Consider the following 12,147-nt stretch of genomic DNA (forward strand, 5'->3'; position numbering starts at 1 on the left):
ATTCCTTGTGGTATATTTAAAATACAAATACATTTTCTCTGTGTCAAAATAAAACTCTTCTCATTTCCACAGTCTACATGTAGCTTTTAATTTAATCTGATCCTGTGAATAAGTGTGATGGAAAAAAAAGTTCATTATTTTGTAAATACTATTTTCATAATAGACAAAAGAGCAGTTCTGTATGCACACATTTGTTTTCAAGACAGTAACAAAGACCTTCATCTGTGCCTGAAGGGCATTTTGGTCTGCAACTGTGGGAGGAGAGCTGGAGGCAACTTTCTGACCTCTTTATGATCCTAAGGTCTTCTTCACAGCAGATGCAGCAGCGTTAGGGTTCAGCAAAAGACGCTGAAAGGACCCACCAGGATGACTAGCAAAATCAAGCACAGTGGACAGACCTATCCCTTCTGACAAGCTTTGAAACAGCTCAGAGCAGTTGCAGGAAGCTAGACAGGTAGCAGTGGAGGATGAGGCTGCCCTAGATCCTTCCCAGTGAGCTCAGCAGGACATATACACTACTTCATAATCAGCAGCTTACAGCAGTTCTTCTACTGGGGACACACAACCAGAGCAGCCCTGCTGGACTTTGAGAACCAGTTCCAGAGTGTTTCCAAAGAGAAGCGACTGGTTGCCATACCAGCTGTCACTTTGGATGAAGGCCCCACAGGATTCCCCCTGTGATTTGTTTTTTACAAATAGGAGAAATTCTTCCTGAAAGTGACACTTCTGCCTATTGCCACAAGGTTACATCCTCCTTCCAATCTGGGCACCTTTTCTTGCTCTGGTTGTTTATAACAAAAGCCAGACTCTGAACCCATTCAAATTTCCAACGTTTGTACTCACCTTTCTTCTTTTGTGAGATTGGTCAGTCTTCTACACTTTCGAGCAAGAATGAAACTGCAAAAAAGGAAGACCACAAACAATTTGTTTCCATTATGTTACTACATTTCCTGCATTATATAAAACACCCAAACTTTTTGATGAGATGATGTGATTAGTAATATTGGCTTTCAAGTCGCTATCCAAAATATCCATTTCACCTCATGTAATGATTTAAGCTTTACTCACTACGGATGGAACTCATAGGTTGTAAGATCTGTATGAGCTGTTTCCCAGTGACCTAAATTTTATACAGCAGTGCATGCAGCGTACAATAACAATAGCTGAAATCTGAGATTGACCAGGAAATCAGTAACTTTTTAAGATTGATCTGACAGATTTAAAATAAAAATAAAAATAATGAGTGCTAGAGAACATATTTTCATTTAAAGAGCTGCAAGTTTTGGGGGAGCAAAATATTTGGAGAAAACATTAAATCTGTGCATTCACTCCCTTTTTTCCTCCTCCTTTCTTTCTCCTTCTCCACTTTTATATTTTGCAACATGACAAGGCAAAATATGACTGGGAGAAAAAAAGAAGAAATAGTATTTTATATTTTAAAATTTGCTAATAAATCCCAAAGAGAATTTTATTGGAAGTAAGACTCATGGAAAATATTCACCTTACACTGAGATCCAACCCTTTAACTACCACAGAATCATAGAATATCCACAGTTGGAAAGGACCTACGAGGATCAAGGAGCTTATTTTATCAGAGCATTCAAAAGTAGCAGATTTTCTGTTTCAGTTGTTGCTTCTAAGACAAAATAAAAGGGCATGAACTGTACATCTTTTCTGTTTCTTACCCTATTATAGCAGGAAAGCTGCCATCAGGTTTAGTATCATCAAGTGTTAAACTAATTGCAGCATCCTCATCTTCAATCATCATGGTACCACAATACCCTGTAAGCATAAGGGGGAAAAGAAGATAGGATCCATGCATTTGAACACAGCAGTGAGCTTCTGAGATGCTGGGAAATATTCAAAATTTATCTAGAAAAAAACCTAAACAACCTGATCTAAAAACACACTGCTTTGAGCAATTAACTGAATTAACTGACGTCCAGAGTTCCCCTCAAAACATTTAGTTCTGTGATTCTTCAATTCTAATACAAGGATATATGAAAATGAAGGAAAGAAGAAAGAAAAAAAACAAAAAAAAAAACAAAAAAAAAACCACAAAAAAACCAACACAAAACAGGCAGAGTGATCTCCATCAAGTGACAAAAACTAGCACACATCCCCTGCTGACCTGTAAGGCAGATCGCATTGGCTCATGGAAGTGCTAGATACCAGCCAGAAGGGATCTGCTGACAACAATTTTCGGAAGTGTCATTTAAGAAAAGGCCAATAAAAGAATCTTCTACTCTTGAATTTAAGTTATAAAACTAAATTATTCTGCAACCCAGTTAGTAAGGTTGCACAGAAATTGCAAAGAAACAGATTGTTCTCAGATACTGAAGGTATTCAAATGCCCCTAGCATAATTGTTTCCATATGTGACATTTATGTCAGACCCAGGAGGAGATGTTTGTACATTGTTTTGAAAATGCAGGTGTTCTTAAAAGAACAATCAGAAGAAAAGGAGAGTATGAAAACTATGGATTCTACCAGGAAATGGAGTCACCTCTTGCTAATCCATTCTAAAACCTAATGGCCAGAACATGTCAAAATACAGAACTGTTAAAATCATTCATAGAGATGAAGGGTGTGTGACATTTCTACACAAGTACAAATGGAGACTCATAACCACTGAAGAGAAATGAGTGCTTATTACAGCACAGTTTGTCTGAGAGTAAGTTGCAAAAGAAATCTGAGGAATCAGGACATAAATGGTGCAGGTAAGGATGTCTATGGGAAGATACTCTAAGTGAATGTTTTCCAATGCATCGAGAAGGCAGAGGTTTTGCAGGCTGATAATTGATAAGACCTGTCTCCATCATATATCACTTGTACCTTTAGATTACTGTACAAGTGGGAGAGACTCATAATCATGAATTTCAAGAATGTGAAGGAAAAAGAGAGGACAACAAAGAACAAGGTGCTAAGCAACAGGTAGGAGTGCACTTTGCTTTCCCCCTCACATCTACTCCTCCTCTTCTTATTCTTCTCCCACCCACTCTCTTTTCTAAACCTTTTTCCGTCAAATTTCTCAAGCAGGGAAAGGCAAAAATGGTATATAAGAAATTTCCTAAGACCCATAATTCTCTGAACTCATAGCCTGCTCTGCTCCCATGTACCTTCTCCCTCTCTCTGTCACAATTATTACTACTATTCCCTTTAATTAAAACATAATACCCTTCTTCCTCCAGAAGGTTTCCTTATAGTACACAATACACTTGATGACTGAGCCCATCGGGATTCGGTTGATGAGCTGGTTCCTCATTGGGGGCAAAGGTGGGTTGAAATGAATCTTCAAACCAAGAACTGGGGGAATGGCACTGATCACATATTTGCCCTGGAAAAAAAATTGTACGTAAGCCAAATACATTCTCCACTACTTCATCCTAAATATTGCTCTAATGATCTCAGCAGACTTCTAGAGAGGTTGCAGGGTTTATCTTTCAAAAGCAATTTTGGCATTTAGCATAAGAAATGTGAAATCAAACCCTCACAAAATCCTGATTGCCAAAACAACAAACAAGCATTATATAAACAGCCATCTGTTGCAATGATGGGCAGCTGCTCTTTTCCCAGCTCCTGAAAAAATCCAGGGGAGAGATTTTGTATGTTACAGGAGTTGGTTGGTCTTCTTTCCATCTGGTCTCTTTTCTTACAACTTCAAAGCCAAAATGGAAATGCTTTCATAGGAAGTTTATTACCAAGCTACATTGCTGTGTTCACTCCACTACTGCCTGTCTATTCCGAAGGTAACAGAACATAAATTAAAGATGCTTGAGAGGAAGGAATTTCAATATAAACTTTGCTTTTTAGATATCACTTTAAAACTCTGTCATTGATTACTATTAGGCAGGGACAACAAGAAAACATGACTTGTCGTAGTCATTTCAGTCTCTGTTATATTTTTCTACAGTATTTTGGAGAAGTCACAAAGGAAAACTGAAATTTTCTAGCTGTCCAAACAAAAATGGCTGCTGAGATGTAAGAGGTTTCATCACCTCATATAATTCATGATCCAAGGTTTCCACTACGACATTTTCACCCGACTGGTCAATGCGGACTACTGGTTTCTTCAGCTTCACTCGACCTCCCAACCGTTCCATTATTTTCTCACTGATCTGTCCAGAGCCTCCAACAAACTTCCTCTCCTGAAACACAGAAAACAACAACATAGCAGAGAGAAATCAGCAGAACAGTGCCTGCAAAGACAGTATGTATCATGACAAGTCTTTTGCTTGGGATTCAAACCAAACTCTATTCTTCTGTTATTGCCACACCTTTGTAATTAAGTTTAGCAGTTTCACTTGGAAAATGTCTATACATTACTTTTTCTTTCTGTGAACTTCTGCACCTCCCATGTTTGACTACCAGCCAAAACTAGAAGTACTAGTAATGTCACAAGAAAAACTTATTTTCATGCAGTCTCCGAATAGATTCCACAGATATTAGTGAGTAAGCAACATTTCCTATAAGGATTTAAACTTTTAAACCTTTCTCTGATTGCTTTTCATTGCTTAAGTCTGCATGAGAAGTAGAAACCCTGATCTACCTAATAACAAAATATAAGAAATGAAATAGCTCACACCAAAAGTGTGTAACCTAACTTAAAAAAAAAAATCACCTCTAACATACTGGAGAAATAAAAATAATATTTTATGAAAAGTATTTATAATCAAATTATCTACAATTATTGATTTATCTGTGCATATCTACCGATGTACTTTAATGTGCTGTAATGAATTCTTCATATTTTTATTTTTAGGTACTTTTATATGACTAAATAACTTTTCTAAAAATACAATTGTTTCTAACATACTAAATAAAATTTGCATTTCTAAAGTAGACCATTAATAGAGCCTTCACTTTCTTGAAATGCAGAAATAGCACCAATGTGCCAGTTTACAATCATTTTAGAGCAACACTGTACTTCAGCATAGGTGTTCATTTTCTTCAGACTGATTTTAAAATCTTTACAGGCTTAATCCCTGAAAGCTTGTGTTTTCAGGAACTGAGCTCTTGGCTACAATTCCAGTATCCCTTTGGAGTGCTTCCACACACTCTCCCAGTTAGCATTCCCATCTTCATGAAGTAGTTCTGAAGTGGTAAGGCTCGCTTCAGCCCCACAACATTTCAAACTGAATAAACAACATGTTCTGACCAGAGCCCAAAAAAAGAGACAGTCAGGAATTGCTATAAATGTACTGATCCCTAGGTCAATGACTTCAGCACACAGCCTTCAACACAAGTTTTCCAAGAGTCTGATTACTGTGTAAATGCATGCAAATAGTGCTGTTGCTACTGTGCAATTGGACAAAGTCAGGGGTGTATCAGCTTGCCATCTGAACTTAACTATATATAAATAGAAGAATGGAACTTAAAGAAAGGTCCATCAACAGCTGCAGAAGGTGATGGCTGACAGTACCTGTCCTCCATTGGTTGTTGAGAAAATCCTGGCTGTCCCCCCACATTGCTTCACGTACCACAAAAACCAGAGAGCAGACACCTCATGGGGTTCAGAAGTGACATCCACATTTACAAACAGAGTTGCAAAACTCTTGGCAGCCCTGCAGCAAAGACGAGAAACTGTTGCTTTAAAGACTGAAGAAAGATGTCAATCTTGTTCTTTAGTTGGAGAGATAATGACTTTGTCAACTTTTTTCCTCTGGAGTTGAGGGCAAAGAATTCCTTGATTTCAGATGAAAGAGAACACAGTAGCAATTGGTTGTATGGAACATTTTTCAAGAAACACTATAAAAAACATTAATCAAATACTGCTGTATTCCAGCAAAATTAGGAAACACAAGAGCCAATGAAAGCTAATGGCATTTTAGGCTACTAATACAAAATCAGCTTGCCATCCCAGACTTGGGATTATGGAAAGGAAGCTTTCCTGTCTTCACAGGACAGCAAAACCATCATGTCCTCCTGGTTCCTGGGTTATATCCAACATCTGCTATTCTGTTTGCACTTGTGAAATGCCTGCCCCTCAAGCACATTGCATACGGATTATTCAATATTTGCTATTTAAAAAGGTTAGGTATCATAGATGTTAATTATCTAAGGTCTCTGGTTAGCACTCCCCCACACTGTTCTCTTCTGTTGTGTTTGGGGGGGCTGCTGCAGCAGGAACATACCAAGGAAAGAGATACTGGGAACTACTGTATAAAATTCTACATCTTGTGTTACTCTAGGACAGTTAATTATGGCTCATCCCTCCTGTTAAAAGTAAATGCTTCTTTTACCCTCATTCTGAGAGAGATTTAAAAATGACATTTGGAACAGGACCACAAGATGCTCAGCTTAATTGCACCGTGAACAAAAGTGATTGGGTGTCTAAATGCATTTCATATGCTAAACACCAGATAATGAATGAACTCCAAAGCCAGCACTGAATCCACTGTCAGCTGAACATTTTCCAGCCTTTGAACTTCCAATACAATAAAAAAAAGGAGAAAAGCATAATTCAAACATACTATTCCAAACTCAGTTGCAGTTCTACATAGAAGAAAAAGTCTCCTATCTCTGCTAAAAATGCACACAGCCCTGCTGAAATGAAAAGCTAACCCACTTTCTGAAATGAGTGTATTCTGACTTCATTATTGACCGCTAAAGAATAATACAGAAAATATTTATCATTTTTGTCTGCATAAACAAATACTGTAAAATATGATCAGCACTGAAAGATGTTTTGTTTAATGGGAGAATTAGAGCATGTGTTTACTAATATCTCATAGGCAGAAGCTACTAGGCAGTAGTTAAAACCTTATCATTTCTGCTGCTTTCTCCCATTGCTTTTCAGCATTTCAGTTCCCCAGTTTCCTCTAGGTGTTTCACCTAGAAATGGCAGTACGATTTCAGCCAAGGGCACACAGGGCACTTCCAGCACATGAGACTAGCCAAAAGCAAATCTGTACAGTCTGTTAGATGAGGGGAAATAGTAGAAGGCTACCCTTCTGGATCACTACCTTCTCGAATGGGAAGTTTCTAAAGCACGTTATCCAAATCTGGGCAAATCAAGTTGAGATGCACAAATAAAATCTGAAAAGCATCTTGGAATTAAGGGAGCCTGACAGTCATGCTAATACTGAAGTAAAATGTCAAGACTTATTCCATCACAGAGTTTGAAAAATTATGATTGGTAGAGCTATCAGATATTGACTACAGCATGTGGTGTTCTGATAACTTGAATAATTCCTTACCAAAACAGAGTTTAAGATGGCCAGCAGGATGAAAGCATGTACTTCTATTTTGTTTAACCAAGTATAGATGGTGGCACAAATGAGAAAGGCTTTCTTTATAGGTATGCACAATTATAATTCTTGTTGCAAATGAAAACAAAATGACCAGAACACTGAAAATTTTGGACTAGAGCCTGCTGTTGATTAACAAGAACATGTTACCCTCTAAAGACTGGCTGAAACCATAAAAATGCTCCCCAGATGCCACTGCCAGCGTCAGGCTTTTCCACTAAGGTTGTTCAGATGTCCTGCAGCACAGTGTGGGGTGCTTAGAAATTCTGAAGCTGTTGCTGTTGAAATCAATCTCCTTTACAGCAAGGAAGAAATAACGTATTTTTGTTTCAGTGAGAAGAAAAACAATGAAACTGCTCTTGAATGGCAAGTAAAGAAAAATTGCTTTGATGTATACATAAAAAAAAGGAAGCACTCATTCTCAGTTTTTCCCTGGGTGGTATATAGTGCAGCAGTTAAACAACAGAGTGATGGATGTTAGACTGATTTAGGGCCATTTCAAGATAAATGTTATTCTTACAGTACTTTGGTAAAATCAGCTGGTCCAGTACAGAATAAAGGTGGGCTCTTCCATTAAAGGTGTGATTCAGAAACCTGCTGTAGCCAGAGCATTTTCTCATGAATAGTCAAACACATTTTGACATATATCAGATGAAAAGTACTACCCATGTATTCAGAGGTAATCCCTTACACAAAAACCATTTTCCTTGTATCTTTATATCAACCTAAAAAGTTATGGAAATATAAACTACTGCATATGCTGATAGATGTTGCAGTCTATCATAAAAATATTTTCTCATCTTATTTCCCTAAAAAGGCTGTATTTTAGTGGTAATTCTATCTGCTTGCAAAGCAGTAGGGCCTATTTGTAGTTCTAAGGTATATAAACATAAACTTTTATATCTATTTCCATATTTAAGAGTTTCTTACTTTGTCCAGCAAATTTTATCTATGAAATCTTGCATAGTCATTCTGTCCCATTCTTCTGCATGTGGAGCCTTCCACGGGGCTTCGTTGGGAATCTAAGGTAACACAAAACAGTGTTCATCAGCAAATAAATGGATGTCAGAAGATAAAAAGTGAACTAATTGTTTTCAGGTTAAAATAAGGAAATCTGGAGTTTTGTTTAGGTCTGTTTTCAAAATAACTTTTATGTAGTGTTTTAATATTCATTTTTAATAATTCATTCTGAATGTGTTATCTTCAGAAGAAATACCATTTGGGGTTAGAATTAAAAGTTTAGGCAAAAAAAGGAGAGAATTAACATTATAAGCTGAATGACCGCATGAAAGAGAAATATGTAAGATGGAAGGTAGGGAGCAGAACTTCTGTTTTATTGCTAATATTTGCAACATCACCAATATAATCTCATCTTCATAAGATTACTCAGCTTGCAAATTCCTGACAGGTAGTACAGTGAACTTAATTGAATATGCCTTGAGGGTGGTTCATTTTTATGTATTTTTGTAAGATATAACAGAGACTAATTTTAGAGTTAAGAGCTAGAACATAAAGCACAGTACTGAGGGATAACTCTGGTTTATTCTGTGTCTCTTGTTCATCTACGCAAGTTACAGTTGCTTCTTTTCAAAAGTGTGTATCTAAATGGAAATCATGAACTACTGGTGACAAGCTGAAATGGTTGGGTTGAATTTGAGTGTGGAGAAGGATATATGTTACAGGTCGACAAGTTTCTTAAAATGCTAATTCCTCAGTGACTGTGCAAAACGCTAAATCACAAGCATAAACCTGGATGCCAGTATATTAAAAACTGCAAAGGTATGACTGTAGACAGGCTCAGCAGTATGGCTTTCAGAACAAGCTTTCCAGGATGCCATTTACACATGTGTTCTGACCACCAGTGTGGAGCAAAATACACGTACCAAAATATTGTTGCTCCTGCCAGCATTACACACATTCAAGCTAGAGCAGCTTTGCCTATCTGCATCCCAGTTCAATTTTTACTTTACTCCTCTGATCAGACCCTCACAGAGCTGAAGTAGTCAGCTGCAATTCCTCAAGCCATACCTCCTTTCCCATTTCATCCATGGTCCTCCACAGATTGTTGTAGTCCAGGTAAGCCAATGGATTCCACAGAGGAGGGAACGCACCTTTAAAGGGGTAAGATTTACCCTACAAGATGATTAAAAAAAATAAACAATAAGCTAACAAAAACTAAAATCATAATCATAGCTTCTATGTGCAGGACACCACACTAAATGGTTGAATATTCACTAGAAGAACGCACAGATTTAATCACTAAGTCACTAAGGTCAGTCCAAAAATGAGACAGAACAGTATTGCTCAAATGAGATGAGAAACTGGCTGTTTCTGAAAATAAGAAACATATGTTGCGCATTTTCCTAAGTGCTCATGAAAAGACAGAATTGGTAATTGCATTTAGTTGTGTTTTTTTTCTTTCAGAATCAGACCAAAGCAGCTGTGATGAGCTCTATCAAGCACTAAAATCATAGCTCAGAGACATTGCTGGAATAAATATAAATTGATTTCAGCTGCAAGAAAACATAGCATTTAATAACAAACCCCCCATTCCTCTCATTCAACAACCACATCTCTGGTAATATAGAGATTCTGGAGAGTGAGCATGGCCAACACCAATGTCCCAGTTATACCATTATACACTTAATAGTTTGATTTTATAAATTTAGCCACTACTATGAATTCAGAAGGTCCAGCATAATTAAGGGCAGAATATGACAGGTAATTGGTAGAGCTATTTCATTTATGAGGCATTTCTCTGTCTGACTATAGGGATGGCAACATAATAGTTTTAAAAAGTCACAAAGAATTGCTCATTAGCACTATATGGTTATTCATTTCTTCATAACACGTTCTAGAGTCTGCTGAGTAAATGAATAATTAAGATCAGATTATGTGCCATAGCTTATATTTCAAAACTTACATTAAATTGCATATTTAAGCGGGCAGTGTATTTGCATGAACGTTAGTTGGCAGAAGTACTAACTTTTAAGTGATACTTGATACAGTGCCACAACAACTGATCACTAAAGAAGATTTACTCGGTCTTTCCTCAAGAGAAACACTGCATCATGATCAAGTGTTTAGAAAGAAGTTAAAAATGAAAAAAAACGAGACTATATCTCATTGAAGATAGCATCCAAAGATCACTTGCATGAAGAAGGGTCGAGCTAGGTTTGATTTAGCCTCTTTATGTGAAAGAAGGACATTCAAAACTGCAGGTATTGCAGCATGGTGTTTGTAACATGCCAAAATATGTCAATATAAAAAAAAGTTTTCAACCAGCAGTTTTGTTACAGTTGTAGTTGTTTCCCAGCCACGAGGCAGAGGTACAAAGGTACAAAACACCTCACTTTCAATCTAAGAATGGACTTTACAGCACACATTCAGAAATACTGCAGAAAATGTCAGGAAAGAACTTTTCATTCAAAGTGGAAAAAAAGTGCATCTCTACAGCTTTCTTGTTCAGTCATATAAAAATACATTACTCCAGAATAATGAAAGATATATTCCTGTAGATGGAGATCATGAATAGTAGTGAGTTTTTCCTTCTCTTGGCTCTGAAACGGACATTTTGACACTATTATGATCACTCCTAATGTGAACTTAATTTGAACTGGGATGCACCCTCATGGTCTATTCACCAGGGGGCATCATAACAGAAGAGCAATAAATCACAAAGTAATCTCCTGTCCCAGCTAGTAAAATCTGAACCTTGTTGGTAATTACCTTTTAGCTTTTTGGTGCACATAAAAATTTCATGCCAGCCAGCAGTCAGCTTTGCTCTGCTTTGTTCTGAGCACTGGAGGTGGAATACTTTGCATAGGTGTTTCAAAAAAAAGACTGCATCAGTTTGGTTTTTAGTACCCAGCATTTCCAGATTGAGATTTATGAAATATGTATACTGGTGTGCTCAAGAAAACCAGGACAACATCAGAATGGGTTATTCCAATTATTGATTTTGTTCTGAGCTTCCTGCCCTGCCACAGGCAATCCTAACTGAGTAATCCCCTCTGAGTTAATTCAACTCTTACAAATTCCCTGTAGTGTTTCTTCATGAGCGCACGGCTAGAAGACATATAAAACAAATCTTTGTTTTAGTATTCTTCTATTTCACTGCATTTTAACTGTAGAAAGGGAAAACTTGGCTATACTTCTTCTGTAGAAATCTGGGGTGACAAGTCTCATAAAGCACAAAAGCAAATCTCAACCTGGAAAAATAAAAACAATCACAAAAGAGAGGGAGTCTACTGTAAAAGTTGCATTTAATGGGTCCAAAGGCATTATCTAAGGCCTGATTCTTATTTCCTATACAGACAAAATTCCAGGTGCTGCATGTCAGAATTCTGTTTGCAAAAAGACTGCAAGACCAGGATCTATACAGAAACAAAAAACAGCACTACAGGAAAATTACTTATAGTTCTGAGTATTTTCCAAGAACTAAAACAATTCAGTTCTATAGAGGAATTTGTACTTTTACAAACACAACAAGCTTTTTGATATTTAGGCCATACCTACTGGTGCTGCATAATCTCCAAAGAAAAAAAAGAATTGTAGATAAAAGTATGCCTCAAAATGCACAAAACATTTACTTTTCAAATGTTTTTAATACCTAAATCAGATACTAATACCTAAATCAAATACTGCAATAATAACCACCCCTTCTGATCATCTGATGTAATATTTTTACATCACAACTGTAATAATGCTCAGAAGTATTTCTTACCTTTTTTTTGGGGGGGGGGGGGGGGGGGAGGGGGGGAGAGGAGGTGCAGGAGTCCACTCAATAGTATTTAATAGAGAACATGCACAGTCTTTAGAAACTGATTCATAACGCAACTTGCAATGCTTCCAACATCAGCATTGGCAGCTGGAGGTCTACCTGCTATTGTACTTGC

The 12,147-nt window shown here is 37.2% G+C and overlaps 1 protein-coding gene across 1 annotated transcript in view; it reads right to left on the reverse strand.

Annotated features, from left to right (window-relative positions):
• Positions 1–12,147, reverse strand: part of LOC122177567 (amine oxidase [flavin-containing] B-like) — a 52,574-nt gene that overhangs the window by 12,082 nt on the left and 28,345 nt on the right. Inside the window, exons 4-10 of the mRNA XM_042867103.1 lie at positions 9,278–9,382; positions 8,180–8,271; positions 5,422–5,563; positions 3,998–4,147; positions 3,177–3,336; positions 1,686–1,782; positions 844–897 (exon numbers count right to left, since the gene is read on the reverse strand). Coding sequence (XP_042723037.1) covers positions 844–897; positions 1,686–1,782; positions 3,177–3,336; positions 3,998–4,147; positions 5,422–5,563; positions 8,180–8,271; positions 9,278–9,382 — 800 coding nt within the window. The remainder of the gene's footprint in view (positions 1–843; positions 898–1,685; positions 1,783–3,176; positions 3,337–3,997; positions 4,148–5,421; positions 5,564–8,179; positions 8,272–9,277; positions 9,383–12,147) is intronic.

The sequence above is a fragment of the Lagopus leucura genome, unplaced genomic scaffold (assembly GCF_019238085.1).
Source record: "Lagopus leucura isolate 7727_CA_CO unplaced genomic scaffold, USGS_WTPT01 Super-Scaffold_100001, whole genome shotgun sequence".
NCBI classification, from domain to species: domain Eukaryota; kingdom Metazoa; phylum Chordata; class Aves; order Galliformes; family Phasianidae; genus Lagopus; species Lagopus leucura.